The sequence below is a fragment of the Lepidothrix coronata genome, unplaced genomic scaffold, assembly GCF_001604755.1.
Source record: "Lepidothrix coronata isolate B3197 unplaced genomic scaffold, Lepidothrix_coronata-1.0 Scaffold4, whole genome shotgun sequence".
In the NCBI taxonomy this organism is placed as follows: Eukaryota; Metazoa; Chordata; class Aves; order Passeriformes; family Pipridae; genus Lepidothrix; species Lepidothrix coronata.
The window spans coordinates 5,707,112-5,725,687 of NW_016690184.1; the positions used below are offsets into that span (position 1 = coordinate 5,707,112).

At 37.6% G+C, this 18,576-nt stretch overlaps 1 protein-coding gene across 5 annotated transcripts in view; it reads left to right on the top strand.

The window, feature by feature from the left end:
• SENP6 (SUMO1/sentrin specific peptidase 6) overlaps positions 1-12,458 on the top strand; it is a 74,165-nt gene extending 61,707 nt beyond the window's left edge. For all 5 annotated transcript variants that reach the window (XM_017825817.1, XM_017825793.1, XM_017825809.1 and 2 more), the window contains 6 exons: positions 256-689; positions 3,686-3,789; positions 5,842-5,930; positions 7,674-7,742; positions 7,869-8,019; positions 9,867-12,458. In XM_017825817.1, coding sequence (XP_017681306.1) covers positions 256-689; positions 3,686-3,789; positions 5,842-5,930; positions 7,674-7,742; positions 7,869-8,019; positions 9,867-10,067 — 1,048 coding nt within the window. In that variant the 3' untranslated portion in view covers positions 10,068-12,458. The remainder of the gene's footprint in view (positions 1-255; positions 690-3,685; positions 3,790-5,841; positions 5,931-7,673; positions 7,743-7,868; positions 8,020-9,866) is intronic.
• Positions 12,459-18,576: the final 6,118 nt, after the last annotated feature.

Genomic DNA, 18,576 nt, shown 5'->3' on the forward strand with positions numbered 1-18,576 from the left:
TGCATCATATTGATATATTTGTTGGTGATTACTTGCATGAAGAAATCCTACTTTTACAGAAGATTGTGAAGGCTTAGTAAAACTTGCTCAGAAAAGTGAACAGCTATTACAGTTTATCTTTGAATAATTATGGACGCGCATTTATTTTGTGTGTGTGTACTCAGTGTTTTACCAATTGGTTTTTACCAATTTCAGGTTTAACTGTGAGCATTAATGTAATTGCTAGTTTTTAATCGGTTTTTTTTTCCTTTACAGAGCCCACTGGTTTTTGGCTGTTATCTGTTTCCCTGGTTTAGAAAAGCCCAAATATGAACCAAATCCCCACTACCATGAAAATGCTGCAATGCCGATGAAATCTTCCTCTTCAGATGGAGAGAGTAACGCCCCATCTCCTTTGCCAAATGAATTAGATGCACAAAACTCGCCTTCCAAGTCCACAGCAAAGAAAACGTTGACCAAAAAGTACAATACAGCTTTAATTGACCCAAACAGTGAAACAGAGGACAGTGAGTCTTCATGTTGTAGACGAAGTCCTTGTAGGGGGAAAAGTGCTTTCAAAAAACTGAATCAAACAGACAGTGATGTGGAAGAACCTAACACTGTGGAATCAGCATGCCATAAACTAGACCATAGAACTCTGGATAAAAATGGTATACAGGGTGAATTCACAGCTGCTAGCCAATCTATGGGTATGTAATGGTAAAAGTATGCACATTTTAATGAAACATTTGGAGATTTCACATCTGTTACTACTTCTGCAATTGTGTAAACTTCATACTTTGAATGTTTAGTATGTGGCTGAATTTCAAGTGCTTGCAATATAAGTAATACACAGCTAATACATTTTAAAAGTTTTTGTGGCTGTTGACATAACTCTCATGGCAAAGGGCTGGAGATAAAACACTGCTAAAATCAGATTACTTTTTCAGTTTTGTGCCCTTTTTCCAAACAAGATAACTTTGTAGATATCTCTTTGCATCACTTAAGACTGTAATTGTTAAAGAAAGTAGTTTACCATGGATCCTTATAATGTATGTGTATGAGGAAACTGAACTAAGATTGTGAGCAACCTTAATTTCAGTGTCTTCTAGTGTTTGAGGTTTTACTTCAACACTATTCATTTTTTTAATGTACTGATAAGGTGGGTAAAAACAAGTAAGAAGAAAGTAATTCTAAAGAAAAAAATTTCTTCCATGTTACATTTAGAGAGGCTTTTTCCATGCTTTAGTGCTGTGGAAACTGAGTTCAGTGATCTGCAACAATATTTGTACCCAAGTGAACAAAGGAGCTGGCATAACTTTTAAAGGCAGGTAAAGAAATTAGGAACAGATCATTTTCTCTGTTCACTGCAAGGTTTGGATCCCCTTGAGGTATAAAGTACAAAAAAACCTGGTCATGCAAAAGCTTTTACTTTAGTCACCAGTAGTATTCCTACTGACTTAATTTACACAGTAAGGAACTGTATAACTTATAGTACAAGTTTTGAAAATATTATCAATCACGTGGTTTAATCTCTGTACTGCAGACCATTACAACTTCACTATCTTTGTGGATCTTCTATTACTGTCTAATCTAAATTTATTCATTTGTGATAACGTTGTCACTTTTTTCTAGAAGGTCTTGGAGGGGTGCTGGGGGTGCGCATAGATCTGTTCTTGTTTGAACTGATTTTTCATTTTATGTGTCATTGTTACTGTTTATGATATTGCTGCTGTATGATGTAGTCTCATGTCTTGGATGCTGCTATTGGTACTTGTCTGTAATTAATTGGAGTATGCTTTATGACAGATTTTTGCTAGGATTACATTTCTTGGGGGTTTTTTATGGCTGCACTGTATTGGCAGCTGATGGTCATTCTGTTTCTAACTTAAATGCTCAGACTCTCTTGCTCAACTATTGCATATGATGCACCCTTTCCTTAATGCAGATGTTCTTACTGGTCATAGTCCTGGTTTAAGGGTGAGATTGACCGTAAGGATATGTTTAGGCTGCTAAATTTAGATGTGCTGTGTATTTAATCTTCCGTTTCAACCAGATGGAAGATGGGCATTCTGCCTTGGTTTTTCTGACCAGTCTTTGATTGTTGCTCCAGAGGGGTGTGGATGTTTACTGTGCCAAATCCATACATATGTCCTGGATATCCAGGGATATCTCAAAAGATAACAGGTGCCTCTTCGATAGGGCCAGTGAAACCAAGAGACCTGCTCTTCTCATCCTAAAGCAGATATAGAGTAGCTGTTTAGTTGAGTAGATCTGTGCTCTAATTATGGTTTACTTTCAACATTGTGAGGTTCTAGGTGCTAGCTATATATGGGAGCCTAAACTGAGATGTCTGGATCTCAAACTAAATCCTGGTGTTGAACCTGTGAATCAGTAGGAGTTCATACCTAAATAGCTTTGAAGAAATCATCCAAAATGTATCTATATTTATTACTTAACTAATCCTCTTTTTATTGCTCAGTTTTTGAATGAGATGTGATTCTTCTCAATACCAATTTTTATTTTTTAGAAATCTGTCAGCAATAAGTCACATTAGTATATGACCCACTTCTTGTGCTAAGGTCTTTTCAAAGGCACTGAGTAAGACTAATTCTCAAGTTTCTCCCTGTGGAACTCCCCTGGTGACCTCTTTCCAAAGTGGTACTTCAGATTCTCTGTTGAAAATATTCTCAAATGCAGGTGTTCTCTGGTCTTCTCTATTAGCTAGTTCATTGCCCTATTTACTGTTCTTACAGAAATCCTGGTTTTCTTTAATAGGTAGTATGTCCTCCAGTGACACCATAAGCAATGCCTTTATTGTTGTGATTGTTTAGATATATTACATAGCCCTTTTCTGGGAAGCTTTTGGGTTTTGCTGGTACGAGTTACTTATTTTTCACTTATTTCCACAGTTCACTATTCTTTTTCCTCAAAATCTGTTCTGAAGTCTTGTATGGTGGTATAGTAAGACTAGTGAGCCTGTAGTTATCTGTTTCTGCCTCTTGCACAGGTATAGCTATAACATTCATGATTCTTTATTTCTTCTGATGCTGTTTCCTAAATGACTAGATATATAGAGGGGGTAGACAGGGAATTTACAGATATTCTTTTTATGTAGCAGTGAAGTTTCAGAAATATTTCTAAGCTGCTGCTCCCAGGAGAGCTGATCCTTCATTCTATCTTCTCCCTAGCAGTGTGTTCCCAAGCTGCATTTTTGCTTTTACCACCACAAGTCTTGATTTAACTGCACAGTGATCAAGGAAGTGTTTCCAATTAAAAAATCATAAGCCTGTGGCTCTTTCTCAGTCTGGTCCACTGTGTGTGAATGTATTTGGTGTCACAGAAGGAACCAGCTAGGGTTAGGAATAAATAGTTATTTTAGAGAGTAAATCAGAGTGCCCCTTTTGGTGGCAGTACCAGTTTATACTGTTTATGGAACTATGGGGCAGTTTCATGGTGGGTTTTAGTCTAGGGGTCTCAGATTTTTTTTAGACATTTCACAGAATAAGATGTATTTTCTGTTATGCTAATTAGAAGAAGCTTTTCACTTTTGTTCATGTCCATGATTAAATTATTATATGTTAGCTGTATCACAGTTACTTTGAGCAATCCTGAGGACATCTGAGGTATTTAAAATGTGTTTGGTCTTCAGACATGACGTCGGGTTTTTGATGTTTAAATATCCTACTGTCTGTGATTGATACAGATGGATTGCACAAAATCAGACTAAACTATAGTGAAGACTCAGCTGATGGCAGTAAACTAAATGAAGATGATCTTATAGATTTTTCTGAAGACCAAGATAACCAGGTAAAGAATTTAGCAGTTTTATTTAGGAAATGTGAACTGTTGTGTTGTATTTTGAATGGACAGCTTAAAAGCGGTATACACATTGTGAATGTGCATTGTCTAAAGCTAGTTATCTTTGTAAGTGTCAAATCCAAAGGACTGGTTACCCACAAAAATTTGCAGATCAGCTGACAGAGAGGATTATACATTTGTTAGTTTAGCTGTTTAAGAGAACTGCTGTACTGAACCTGCATTTAATTTTGTGAGTCTTTGGCATAGTGACAATATTACACAGCGATTTTAGTGGAAACTCTGAAAGTTTATATGTTTCTGTCTTTCATGTCCCCCACCCCCCTGTTTTATCTACCAAACCCAAGAGCAAGTTACTCTTCTTTCAGTTGCATTTCCTGGACATAAACAGCCACATTTATAAGTATATGCTACTCTGCTGTTTTGTTTCATTGGTGCTTCTCCTAATCAAATTTGCACAGACTGAATATATAATCAAGTACCTTTCTTGTTCAAATTGGAAAACATTTAGATTTTAGAGCTGTGGAAAAACTGATCATCAAAATGTCCTTTATTGACTCAGTACTGGGTATGAGGGCATTATTCCATAGCCCTGTTGCTTCTGCAGTGTAAGATCAACGTGAGCAAGCTAGAAGTTACACATTTGCTCTTCTTAATTGGCTTCCTGTTCGTGTTCCAGGTGTATGATTTCAGGTTTTCACCTTTGAGTCCAGAACAAACTATTATTTTTCAGAGTCTGCAGCTGTCTGTAATGACTTCCAAATAGTATCTGCGTACACACATACAAAAGCTCCAGTTTATGTTGAACCATAACTGTGCATTTCAAACGGACTCAGCCCACCTCTCCTGTTGTGCCACTCGTGCACACATTCTGAGTTTTGCCTGATGGAAGTGCCTGACTGTCTATTTTGTAGGAGTTAGAGTTCCCAGAAGATGGAGAATGAAGTACGTGGCATGAAGGCAGGGCAGCAAGCACATGGCCAGCTGTGTTCCTTGAGAGGAGGAGCAGATTGCAAGTTCCTTGTCTGTAGTGTAGCTTAGAATTTAGGCTGAAGCTGTCACTGATATCCTCTAAAATGCACAAAGCAAGTACAGAAATCATAGACTGTGATGCGGAGTGCACCTGCCTTTGCATCTGCTAAAAAAAGGAGTTGAAGCTGCAATAGAAACAAGTGTATTAGGAACTAGGCAGTAGTTTCTAATATGATAATGTTCATGGCATAGCTTGAGGATATCAGTCACAGGATCATTGTGAAGTGTACACAACTCTGACAAAAATTTTCACAAATTATGCTGAGACAGGGTTTCCCAATTTTTGAAAGCATCTCTTTCCCCATGACACAATTATCTGTGGTAGTAACATTGAACTCAATAGAATGGTAAGAAACTGTGGATCACTGGGATACTTTTAGATAGAATAACTTAGTGGGTTTGTTCATAAAACTTCCATATGTTTCATAACAGTCAAATCAAAAGGTCAGAAGATATTTCCAGGTTTGTGGCATGACTGTTTTTACAACCCATAATATACAGTATCATGGTGATTTAGTCTTCCTTGCCCTAAGAATCAAGTTGTTGCATTCTGGAGCAAAAATAGAGTTTTATGTATGAATTTGTTGCAGATTTTTGTCTCATTTCACCTAGAAGATAACATATGTGAAACCACCAAGCAAGTTTCTACTATTCATTAGCAAGAAAAGTATTGATAATTTAGGTTATAACCAAATAATGGAGATGAACCTCTTTCAAGGCAGCAGTGTTTTGAAAATACCAGCTGCAGTTTTTTTCTAGTTTCAGCAGGCCTCAAATAAATAGCACCATTCAATCCGTGCCATTCCAGCATGGATTTGAGAAATCATGTGACTAAAAGTTGGCAAACTTTACAAACAATCAGTCATTTCAGATTAAAGCTACCATTTCTTTATTAAACTTAGGTTATTGGTCTTGAATGAAAATGGTTGAGTGTAGCAGTAATTACTTTTGCATCTGTTTGAAAAAAACAATCGTAGCTTTTAAACACCTGTAACCATCTTGCTTCTGTAGGAAGACAGTAGTGATGATGGTGGCCTTGTAGATGATAACTGTAATTCAGAAATGGGACAATGGTACCTGAAGCCAACTATCTGCAAACAGTAAGTATTAAAACAGTTAAAATGGGAATTTCATACAAGTTTATGAAATATAAAGGACAGTAATTGTGGGAAATTCTCATACCTGAGTCTTCTTACACTTTTAATCAGCGTGCTCTTAGTGTTTGAGAGACAATTTTATACTTTGTACTGTCAGCTTCGGTGAGCAGAAAATGTATTGAATGAAACTAGTAGTGAAATAATGGCTTTTTGGGTTTCTGTTAAGTTTGTGCGCTGCTTCAGGCAAGCAAAGATTTTTTTCTTCCAAATAAGGCTGTTCTTTGATATCTTGCACTTGTATTCCTACAGAAGGAATGCGTGGAAGCATGTTCAAATGTGTCCTCTATTAAAAAGCAGATTAATGTCTTGAAATGAAAGTAATACTAAAGAAAACTTTTGCCACTACTCAAATTAGTAAAGAAAATGGGAATAATTTTTAACTGCCCCCTTATCTAAATGTGTTTTCACTGTTCCTCTTTATTGTCTCTCTCTGTTCTTAGTATTTTTTTTTAATAAGTGTTCCACACTTTTTTGTTTAATTTTTGATCTGTTTTGGATTTGAAAACTTTTTCTTATATGAAACACGGAAATAATTTCTTAGTAAACATTGACTGCAGTTGTTTGCATTTTGGTGTGACAGAAGTGCCTTATTCCAAGTCCAGAAATACTGTTACTAGTTTTGCTGTCTTTACTGTTTCCTTTGTATGTTTTCATCATTTATTCATTTTTATATTTTCCTTCCTTTCGAATATAATGTTTAGTAGAAAGATGAAGACTTTCACAATTACACTCTTATGATGCAGAATAAAATTGTAAATTTACTGATGATATGAAATATGTGGCAATACATTTTCATAAAGGAGTAAAAGTCCCTCTGTCTTGTGAGTTTTAAGAATATTTATGAGCTTCTGATTATAGCTTGGCTAAATTTGTCCCATTTTAATGACAGATTATGTATACATAATACTTTCCAGGAGACAGTATTTTAATCCAAATGGGAAATTTCCTAGCATCTTTGACACTTAAGTCATTAAGAGCACTTAAATACTTTACTATTAGCATATTTTAAAATTACTTCTCTATGAAATAGAAAATTACCCTGAAAAAGCTGTCACCTCTGTCTCCTTCAAAGTACTAGATTATGCTTTTTTAAAGAGCATTACCTATATAAATAATAGCTTTCTTTTATCAGAAATTAAAACAAGTACAAGAAAACATTGAAGCGATTATGTGGTTATGCTTAAAAATTGCATACATGTAAATTGGTTTATAAATGCAAACACATCTATACATAAATGCATGCAAATATTTTGTCTGAATTTACTAGTTTGAAACTTCTTTAAAGGATACCTTATCTGAATGTGTATCTGGTACTGTTAGAAAAAAAGCAGAGATTCATGAAGAGTAATCTGCATTTATTTACCCCTCAAAATGCACATCACAGAATCACCTGAGGGTGTTATAAGCAACTACTGTTTGCCAGTAACGAATTATTTTGGTCTGATAGTACTATATTTTTAAGTGCATTCCTAAGTGTACTTAGTATATGGATAAATATAAAGGTAACTTGCCATTTAGCTATCCCAGTTAGGGGGTTACAGCAGTGCTGGCAGAACTTTGTAGTTTTTGTGAGGTGACCTTAACAATAGTTTTGTTAAGGTCACCACACAAACCCTTTCTGTGTACTGTTGTGTTTTTCAGTCTGCTGTAAAATACTGTGTACTTAAAAATTGTATTCTCTCTTAGGCCCTGCATTTTGCTTATGGACTCACTGAGAGGCCCTTCGCGGTCAAACGTTGTGAAAACACTAAGGGAGTAAGTTTCATATCTGGTGTTGGGGGCTTTTTTAGTTTGGTTTGGTTGGTTGGTTGGTTTTTTTTTCAAAATTTTTCAAGGAATAAAAACAAAATGGGTTTTCATTTGCATGCTCTTTTATCATAGATATTTAGAGGTGGAATGGGAAGTCAGGAAAGGCAGTAAAAGAAGCTTTTCCAAAGATGTCATGAAAGGTTCCAACCCAAAAGTGCCACAACAGAACAACTTCAGTGATTGTGGAGTGTACATACTGCAGTATGTGGAGAGTTTTTTTGAGGTATGTATGTTTGTGTATCTATTTCTGTTTCCTGCAGCAATCAAATATAAGCTATAAAAATGATTGCAATTATAAAAAGCTTCTAGTTTAGGTCTTATGCCTATTTGTGAGATTATGCATTATAAACTAATTTATATATAACATACATAATAATTTCTTGGAAAATAAACTAATTATCCTCTTAGATTGTACATACATATGAGAAATCATAAGCCATGGAATTTTTGGAGGAAATTGTACAAAATACATTTAGACTTTACCTTTGTGTTCTTTTGGTGTGTACCCTTTAAAATTACTCAAGTAAGAACTTGAGTTCAAAATCTAAACTAAAAATGCAGTACAAAAAGCTTGTTCTCTTCTCCCTAAGAACTGTGACTAACAAATTCAGTAATGTGGCACAGGTAGGGGGTTTTTGTTTTGTTTGTTTTATTAACTTGCAGGAAGACATGCAAGTGAATTGTTACAGTAAAATGCCAAATCTTGTTTCCACTGAAGGAATTGGTTGAACAGTTACTTCAGCTGACTTGGTCTTCAAGTTACAAACTCCTTTCTTAAGTGGAGGTACTGGCACCTTCTGGTCTTGGTTGGGAGGAGAAATTATGGTCAAGTGAATCGTTGCCTGCATGGGACACTAACTCTCTTAAGAATCCACGGTGCTTTTGTTCCTTAATTCTACAGTAGCTACCCCGGGAAAGCTGGCAGCTGCTTCTTCATTCCTCAACCCTCCCCTCATTCCTACTTTACACGAGAGCAGAGTGCATTCATGCTAATGGAAGACAAAAGCTTTTGCTTTTACCAGTGAATACATGAGAGCATAGAACTTGTAGCCAGGTGCTTCCTGTTTTGTATACCGGGAGCGTGAGAAGCCACCAAGTTTCAATAATCTTAGCCCATTCCTTCTTGCAAACTGATTGCTGAACTACATCGGGCCCTGCCCAGTGTGTGGCCCGCGTTTCCCTGGGGCGGTGTGGGGGGTCCGGGCGGTGGCCACCAGGGGCCGCCGCGGGGCCACCGAGCGGGGCCGGGCAGGCGCTGCAGCCCCGCACGGAGAGCCAGTGCAGCATCCGGCACCGACACCTTCCTGGGCAGGGTCACCAGTGTTCTTCACAAGCAGCCTTGCTCGTGGTGCCTCAGCGATGAATGTAATTCACCCTGAAATAACCCCGTTAACGATGTAAACAATAAGGAGGAGTTTGTTTGAGAGAAAACACTATTCCACAAACTGTCATTTCATTAGAGGGGAGTTGTTGTACGGTGTCACTGAAGGGGCATAGATAATGTCTCATAGTATATTCTTGTAATTATTTGAATGAATGATCTCTAGCAAGACAACAGAATGTAAGTATAAAAAATGCTGGTGGTAGCCCGGGGCTTTGTTTTTTAGGGTGAAATTTAAAACTGACTTTCCTAGTTGATTGTGGTCCTAAGGGTTACTTATAAGAACAGGAATGTTTATTAATGGATTCCTAATCAGCTCTAGATTTTTATGTTAGTCATTCTTAAAAAATGTCTTATATCTTTACAGTAATTTTCTGTCCCTTTTTTTTTATTATTGGGTCAGTTTTACACATTTATGCAGTCAAATGCTTTGTCTAAAAGATGTAGCAAAAAGAGTAGATTGTTCGGGCCTTCTTAAAATCAGAACTGTGATCTGGATGAACGTTACTCTGTAACATACTGAAGCTTGATTGACTTTTACCATAATTGTGCATGTACAAAACACAGAAATTGTAGAAATTTTGTTTCATTCTGATGGAATGAAGCTTGGAACTTTTACTCATTGTAGTTTTCTTCAGTCTTTTAGGTTGTAACTCCTTACTTAATATCCAAATGACCTTTCTTTTCAGAACCCCATTTTGAGTTTTGAGCTACCAATGAACTTAACAGACTGGTTTCCACGCCCAAGAATGAAAACAAAAAGAGAAGAAATACGAAAATTAATCCTGAAGCTCCAGGAACAGCAGAACAAGGAAAAGAAGGGACAAAGAGATCCAAGTTCAATTTTGCAGGAAAAGACAGAACAACTTACCAACAGCAGCTCAGACTGAATGTTGCATGTTAGTTCCACAATCAAAACTGAAATCTACATTTTTGTCTGCCCAGACTAAAGATTTGGCATATTCTCTGCTCAAAATTACTTGGGAATGTTTAATGCCTGTATAAATGTGTGTCATAAAATGGTTTTATTCCCACAAAGATGTGTATTAAGTAAGTGAGTCTGTACATATGTTAATGAGGCCAACTTTTTCAGCATTTGTAATTACTTTTTTTCCACTTGATAGGGAGCTTTTGTTATATGTATTTCTGTTAATAGAAGTTAAATAGCAAATTCTAAACATAAAGCAAATAAAGAAAATATAGGATAAAATGGTTACCTTTTTCTTTTTCAGTAACGTTGTAATGTTACAGGCTTAAGTAACATATAGGGAATGATTTGGTAGTGAGATAATTAATTCATATTTTGACCCTATTTAATTGCCCTTTACAAGATTATTCTGCTTGCGCTACAGACAATAATATGGGTAAGTGTTTCAATGTACCATGGCCTCAGAGAGGGTGATTCCCATCCTCCCCGTATCTAAGTGTAGGCAGTGTCATAGTTCATAGGACTGCTTCAGATTTAGGGTTTTAAAAGATATGCATTGCAGTTACAATTCAACCCTTGCTTTAGTGGGATGGGCTAGGAAAAGGGAGAGAATGCTTTTTGACCAGAGGTGACTCTTTAAACAGTATTATAAAAGTGGTTTCAATGAAGTGATCTTGAGTGATTCTATTAAATCATATTTTGTGGATCCCAGTTGTTGTACAGGTGTATTTTGAGACTTTCTTCATTATAAAATTGTATTTTGGTAAGTGTACTTGGAATAGCAGATTGCCCATATTACATTTTCTATGTTACAATTCTGAATGTTACATTCATACGTGCTTTATCTAAGTAATGAACATTTAAAAAGAAAAAAAGTGTATGATTACTATTTTTTGTAATATCCACGCAAAAAACCAAAATGCCAGTGTTCATTGCTTGCTTGTTTGTTCTTGGCTTTAGGTAGCACCCGACTAATGTTGGGATTTGTTTGGATATTTCCAGTTTATTTTGATTTTACAACAATCTCAAATNCCATCATTGCTTAAACTGCAAACATAGCCTTTTATCTGTGTTCTAGAAAGGCTTTGGCATTCAAGTGAGGAAGGTAAGAGAAAGTTCATGGAAGGGTATGTTATCTCCAGTTTTCTACTAATATAGGTATCTTTGAAGGTAACCAGAAAGTGTCTCTTCCCAGGAAGGAATTTGTTTGGGGTAGAGAGGGATTTTCTATCCCTTCTTGCAGATAGTATTTACTCTCCTGATTTTTCTACCGGGAATGCCATTTACCATTTGATTCTCCCAAAGAGAAGCAGCAGAGAGTTCCTTAGCTGAACTCTGTCCCTCGAGATTTATTTTTGTATACAACACCAAGTCTAACCGAGTACTTCATGGTCTCCGTGAGTTTTCATTCTTGCTAAACCCTGAAAACATGGCTGCTAATGATGTTACTTCCAGGGCATTCCTGCACAGAGGACTCTCTGTGACACCCTCTGTTGGCAGAGGGTTCTCTCACCAAGGCAGAGTGGTTGCACTTAGAGCAATACAACCACGAGCTGCTAATCTTTTGCACAGGTAACCCGTGGGATTTAGGGGAGTTGTTTGTTCCCTCCTTTCTCTCCTCATAAACCCTGGGCCCCACGGAGAATATGTAAGCACCACATATATGTTTTATGTGAGAGGTGACTGCTGTGCAGGTTTTTTGTTCAAAGTATTTGGGGGCAATCTTCTGGACTACAAATTAAATATGTAACGTGCACATCTCCAAGTTGTTTCCTCCTTCAAACTCACCCAGTATTCTTGCCATTGTTGGGGAAAATCAGGGATAAAATAGTTCCAGGTTGTGGAACTGCAGTGTCTTGTGTGTCTGGCTTCAGCGCCACTGACATATTGGAATAGTAGTTTATACAACTGCGAGTAAATCAGCAATGGCTTGTAGAGAAGGAAGGAAAATCCTTTCTTGGAAATAGAGGAGAGACAGTTGCAAATAGAATGTATTCCTTCCCAGTCTAGTCTTTCCCAATGTTATGTTCTAATTATATGGAATATTTCTACATTTGGTCAATTATAATAGTTTTCCTTTTTCTAACGTTTGTGATGCAGGTTCATATTTTGATGCTGTAGAACTATTTGGTTCTCTTGCTAGGAATGGCCTGGTGCTTCCTCCTTTTCCTTCCTGTTTCCTGTCCTTCCCTTCATCCTTTCTTCTTCCCCTTTTTCAAAGCTGTGAAGAAAGTGCTGGATTTACTGTCATTTAATGTTAAAGGTCTCAAGATCTTCAGTCACAGCAAGCTACTATACATGTTAAATATAGGAAACTTATTTTTTTAATAAAATGTGACATTAATAGAAAAAAACCTACAGAATTAAGTATGAGTTATTTAAAGCCTTTCTGGCTTGGTTTAACAAGCTCACTACTGCATGTGCTTGATAAGTGTTCTTAACATAGTGGTCGGCAATGCTGCAGTGTTTTGCAATTCAACAAGTTTTACCAGTGGTTTTCTGAATCAAATTACTGAGTGGAAGTTAGTGGGGTGGGGACTAGATATGTTTATTTAATAGTTATATGACAACACATACACTCTGTGGAAACTATATGTTGTATATTCTTTCAGAAGATTTAGGATTACAAATGCTTTAAAAGTAGCCTGACTGCATTTTGCAGTGTAAGGTATCAGATGGCCACCTAATTAAATGTATCTGTTTGTATTGTTTTTCATGTTGGGTAGAATAACAGTTAGGAATTCTGACTAAAGTTTTAGATTACTTAGCTTTAAAAATGCATGTACTTCTGGTGCACATTTGCAGGATAGCTGCAAAAGCAGAAGAGACATCTAAGTAGTCCCTTGTGACAGTTCTTTTTTTCCTGCTTGAGAGACTGAGCACACTCTTTAAAGACCAGAGACTTCAAACAGAAGAACTGTGTTGTCGATTTTTGAGGTTGCACTTACATTCTTGTCTTGGAAGAATCTAACTTCCAAAACATTCAGTAAAGAAAGAGTGAAAAATCAAGAAAGCTTTACACCAAGATAAGGCAACTGTGCTGTTGATTTTTTTTTTTTAATGTCTTTCATAGCAAATGAGTTAAGCAGACCATGTAGGATTTTTAATTCCCATTAACATAGTACCTCTATAAACTGGAGTGAACTACTAGTCTTCTCTTATAAACAAACTGCAGCAGTTTCCTTAGTTTTGCAACCCACTGTAATTTTTTCCCTCAGATTTTTAAATAGAATGCCATTTCAGTCACTGGTTAAAGCTTTACGTTGATAACGTGATGCTTGTGTTTTAGCATTGGAAGAGAAGGAGCTATAAAGGTGCTTGTTCTTTGCAGTCCTGATTCTTGGGCCCATAATGAGGAGAGATGCAGGAGTCTGGGTAAAAGATTTTATTTTTATTTTGGTATGGCACTTCTTGTAACAGTCTTTCTTCAATGTTGCATATGCAGTGCCCATAAAGAACCTCTGTGCAGTGACTTGGGTTCACAAAGGTACTTCTCCCCAGGTTTTTGACTCTTCTCATCTACTGGAAACCAAAGGGGAGCTGATGTTAAAAACCACAGCTTTGAAACAGTAAGAGGTGAGGTAACAGCTGGTTTACTTATCTTTCACCACCATATTTTTAAACAAAATCTTTTCTGCTTAATCATGCCTGCTCAAAGATGCAATGAAAGATGTCCGTTTTGTAGGCTCCAGTCTGGTTAAGGGAGGATGTAATCTGGAAGGTGACTGTTCTGTCTGTTGTGGTCTGTTGTAATTTTCTGACAGACTTGATTTTGCTTCCTATTAACAAATTTGCACATGGTCTCTTGCAATCCTGTGGTTACAAAAGGAAACTAGCCAATGTACACCATACCTTAGGGATTCCTTATTCAGTTATGAGAGTAATGGCTACCTGCAACCTAGGCTTAAACAGCTAGGCTATGTCTTTGCTAGATCTTATTGTTTCCTTTTTTTGTTGTTGTTGTTGTTGAGGCTCATAGTTGATGTCCCAGGAGAAGAGTAAGCAGTGCTATTTGTGATGCACAATGCTTAAAAATATACATGAGCTACATTCACACGTGAATATATGTGAACAAAAGGTTATCTGGATTTCAAAGTATCCAGATTCTAGTAAATGAGACAGAAACCTGCCATATCTGTTTTTTTTTTTTTTCTTTTTCACCCCCCCTTATTTATTAGTAGTTAGTGCTTATTAGTTATTATCTAACTCTCTCTAGAGTTCTTTGGGGTATGACTTTACCCAAAACAAGCATCAGATAAATTAATTCAGGAGTGGGAGAAACGAAAACTATTAATTTTTAAATAAAAGATTCTTCTACATGAGAAAAACAACTACAGAATGAGGCTGACTGTACTTTATAAGTAGATGGTTTATTTTAATAGAATAGTCAAATCCACGTAGTACCTGTGTCTATTTGTGCAGTGTCACAGTTTTAGAAGATAGTTACAAATTCCATCTTCAGGACCAGATTCTCTTTTACTGCAAGCTGACTGGATAAGGTTAATGGGAAGCAGAGTAGTTTGATTCAGCTGAGTATTTGTTCCCCCATAAACTGTGAGGAGTACACTTAGGGGAAGAGCGCTGTGCTCCAACCAGCCTGCGTTTCCTGCCTGAAGAGTCTGTTTAGACTCTGGTCTTTAACCCAGAAATTAAAACATGTTAGATTTCCCCAGTGGTTCAACTTATGGAAATTTATTAACTATTTACACAAAACTATCTTTTTAAAAATATTTCTGAGTTTATGAACTTAGTTTAATTTTACATATATAGTGATGTCAACTAAATGTACTAAATACAACTAAATATTCTGATGCCGTCTCAGAGCAGTAGTTTGCAAACTCTTACGCAAACCTCTGCCCCTGAAGTCCTCTAGATGTAACACTTTTTAAATCAAGCTCTGTGACACTGCCTGTTTACATCAGGCTTGTCCTTCCTAACTGGAATTCTGGAAAACTAACATTGTGTTTGCCATATCTTTACATGTATGTAAGAAGTGCAGTGGTAGCCTTGATGGGGATATTACTGTATATTGGAGCAAACCTGTGACATTAATTATAGGAACTCTCAGGGAATACTTGGTTGGGAATTTAAAGCTCTATGATCCAAAGATCTAGGATCACAGAATCGTTTGGGTTGGAAGGGACCTTAAAGATCCCTTAGTTCCAACCCCCTTGCTGTGGGCAGGGACACCTCCCAAAAGACCAGGTTGCTCAGAGCCCTGTCCAACCTGGCCTTGATGAATGCACTGTTTATGCAGCAGACTGAAAATAGAGTAATTATTTTAATTCTAGAGAACTTCATAACTTCAGGCCTGGAAATTTACTTCATACTATATAATATATTGAGTAATATGCCAGATAGTGTGTCAGTTCTGTAATACAAGAAAATCAGACAGGGTAACCCCAAAAGAGCACTATTAAAAGCATGACACATTTCTCACAGAAATAGGACATAAGTTGTACTGGAAGGCAAACAAATGGAATATATTTCTTACTTAAATGTTCCTCAGTTCTGAAACTTAAACTGCTTTGTAAACAATATTGTAATAAGATCTGTCTGTGTTACAAAAGGGCAATAAAAGGCCGTGAGAAGTTCCACAGCTTCCTCCCATCCAAAAGACCACTGAAACTTCTAGACTTCAAACAAAATTTGTAAATGTTTAAGGTTCCAGAATCAAGAAGACGTTTTTAAACAAATGTATGTAGTAACATATTGGATGTGTTTTTATGGACAGTTTATGATATGGTATTTAATTAAAAAGTCATAGAGGTCTCCCTTCTCACCCCCCAGAAGCCAAGCCTAAACCAGGCCTTTGTTTTGCAAAGGAGTGGTCTCTGAAAGAATTTATTAGCTCGTTTGTCTCTACACCTTGTTGTACAGTCATTTTTGTGAGATTTTCATTCTACTCTGTTAGTCTGTCATACATGGTTACTGAATTTGGATGCAGTATAGTCAGCCTGATTTGAGTATCTAAATTGCATTCCTATGTCTTGGTTGTCTGTGAAAAGCAAGTAAGTTAGTTCTCAGAGTCAATGGAGGTTCCCTTTTCCTAGGGACAATGTTGAATTCAAGTACCTTTATTCAGATGCTAAATTTTTTCAAGCCAGTTAGAAGCTAGACAGGGTGAACTTGGCTTTGCTCTTAGTCTGTCTGCAGTCAGAGTTGCTTGATTATCTCCATTTTGCAAGTTGAGTGGTGAAGCTCAGGGAAGGAGATTAAAAGTGTTGTAGTTTAACTAAGTTAAGCTACTCTAAACTGCTGAAATTCACACTCCAGCTACTCTCACTTGTCAGCATTGAAAAGTTAGCTTAAAAAGATGCTTGCTGTTTATTTAGCTACTTGAGAGAAACCGATTTTGTAGTTAGGAGAACTGTTTGCCTAGACATTTTATTGACCTGAGATTATCAGAAGCCAGAATTGAAGTGACTGTTAATTCTGTTTTCCAGTTTTTGCTCTGTTCTTTACACATTGGAGTGCTTTCTACAGTACTTACATAGAGCTATCATTTGATTTCCATGGGTTTACAAACTGTGGTAAATCTTACCCTAAGCATCTAAAGTTGGGCATCTGAATATACAAACATAGCTAATAACCACTGGAAAATATGTTTAAGTAACTTGCTGAATATTGGATAATTTTCCTGTAGCAATGGGTCATGTGTTCATATCTGAAAACCAATATTTGGATGGTTTCACAAAGATGATTTTTTTTCATTATGTTCTCATGGAACAACAGGAATAATATAGCTCATAGTTGTCTTTACTGTGAAGTTTTAAGTTCCCTAAACACTGATTTAGCATTCATTGAGAGAAGTGGTGTCTGGAGAAAACACTACATGTGATCACATAGAAGTCTGTACATGCAAGTGGACTAAATTAAGGCTCCTTGTACAAGTTAACAATATTTGAATGTTTCCTACCTTTCTAGTGCTTGTGTTTGTCTCAGTGCATACACTATTTTGCATTTTGCACATTTTGGCTTTTCTGACTTCCATTGTCAGTGTATGATGGTCACTTGTAGAACTAATGCCACAATTCTCATTTTTGTTACTCCATAAACAGTCATAGTATGTTGTAATTTTCTAGCTTACCTAGAGGAAAACATCTGAGAGGAGAACTTGTTCTGGTGGTTGTTACAGGTTTTGCTCAAGCACCACTTGCCCCTTGCTGTTTTCCTTCATTCCAAACCCCTGATGAAATCCTTTCTGCACTGGTTCTTCTCCCAGTCTCTCTTGGCTCTACATCTGTCAATCTTTTACCATGTCTCTAAGCTCAGTTCTTCAGTCTGCACTCCAGAAGAATGGCTGCTGCTGTCTTTTTCCTCCATGACCCTGTGTTGCCAACTTCATCAGCAGAGAGGCTGAGGATGTATGGGCTGGATGAGCAGACGTATTGAGTAACGGCTGAACATCTGGGCCCAGAGGGTGGTGATCCATGGTACAAGGTCCAGTTGGAGGCCTGTAACCAGCAGTGCATCCCAGGGGTGAATACTGGCACTGCTGTTCAACACCTTCATTAACAATCTGGATGATGGGACAGAGGGTCCCCTCAGCGAGTTTGCAGGTGATACAAATCTGGGAAGAGTGGCTGATACACTGAAGGGCTGTGCTGCTAGAGGGGTCCCGAGGGGACCTCAAAAGACTGGAGATATGGGCTGATAGGAACCTCCAAAGGGAAGCTCAAAGTCCAGCCCCTAGTGGGGAACAACTGCAGGTACAAGGTCATTCTGCAGGCCTAATTATTTTAATTATTTATTAATTATTTACTGTTGGTAAACAGTTTTGCAGAAAAGGACCTGGGGGTCCTGGTGGACACAGAGTTAATATCAACTGGCAATGTGCCCTTGCTGCAAAGAAAGCACTGAGTATCCTGGACTGCACTGGGAAGAGTCACCAGCACATCGAGGGAGGTTCCCCTCTACTCAGCACTGTTAAGGCCGCACATGGAGTATTGTATCTTGTCTGGGCTCTCCAGTACGAGAGGGATATGGTCATACTAGGGAGAGTCCAGTGAAGGGCCACAAAAGGTGATTAAGTGACTGGAGCATTCCTCCTATGAGAATAGGTTTACAGAGCTGGGAGTGTTCAGCCTGGAGAACAGAAGGGTCAGGCTGGAATCTCATCAACATGTATCAAAACCTGAAGAGAGGACATAAACCAGATGGAGCCAGGCTCTTCAGTGGTGGCCAGTGACAGGACCAAAGGCAATGGCGCAAACTGAAATACAGGAGGTTCTCTCTGAGCATCAGGAAACACTTTATTACTGTGAGGGTGACTGAGCACCAGCATGGGTTGCCCTGAGAGGCTGTGGAATTTGCATCCTCAGAGATATTCAAAGGCTGTCTGGATATGGTCCTGGGCAGCTGGCTCTAGGGATCCCTGCTTGAGCAGGGGGTCAGACCAGATGACCTCCTGAGGTCCCCTTCAACGTCAACCACACTGTGATTCTGTGAGTTTGCTCTCAGTTCCTGTA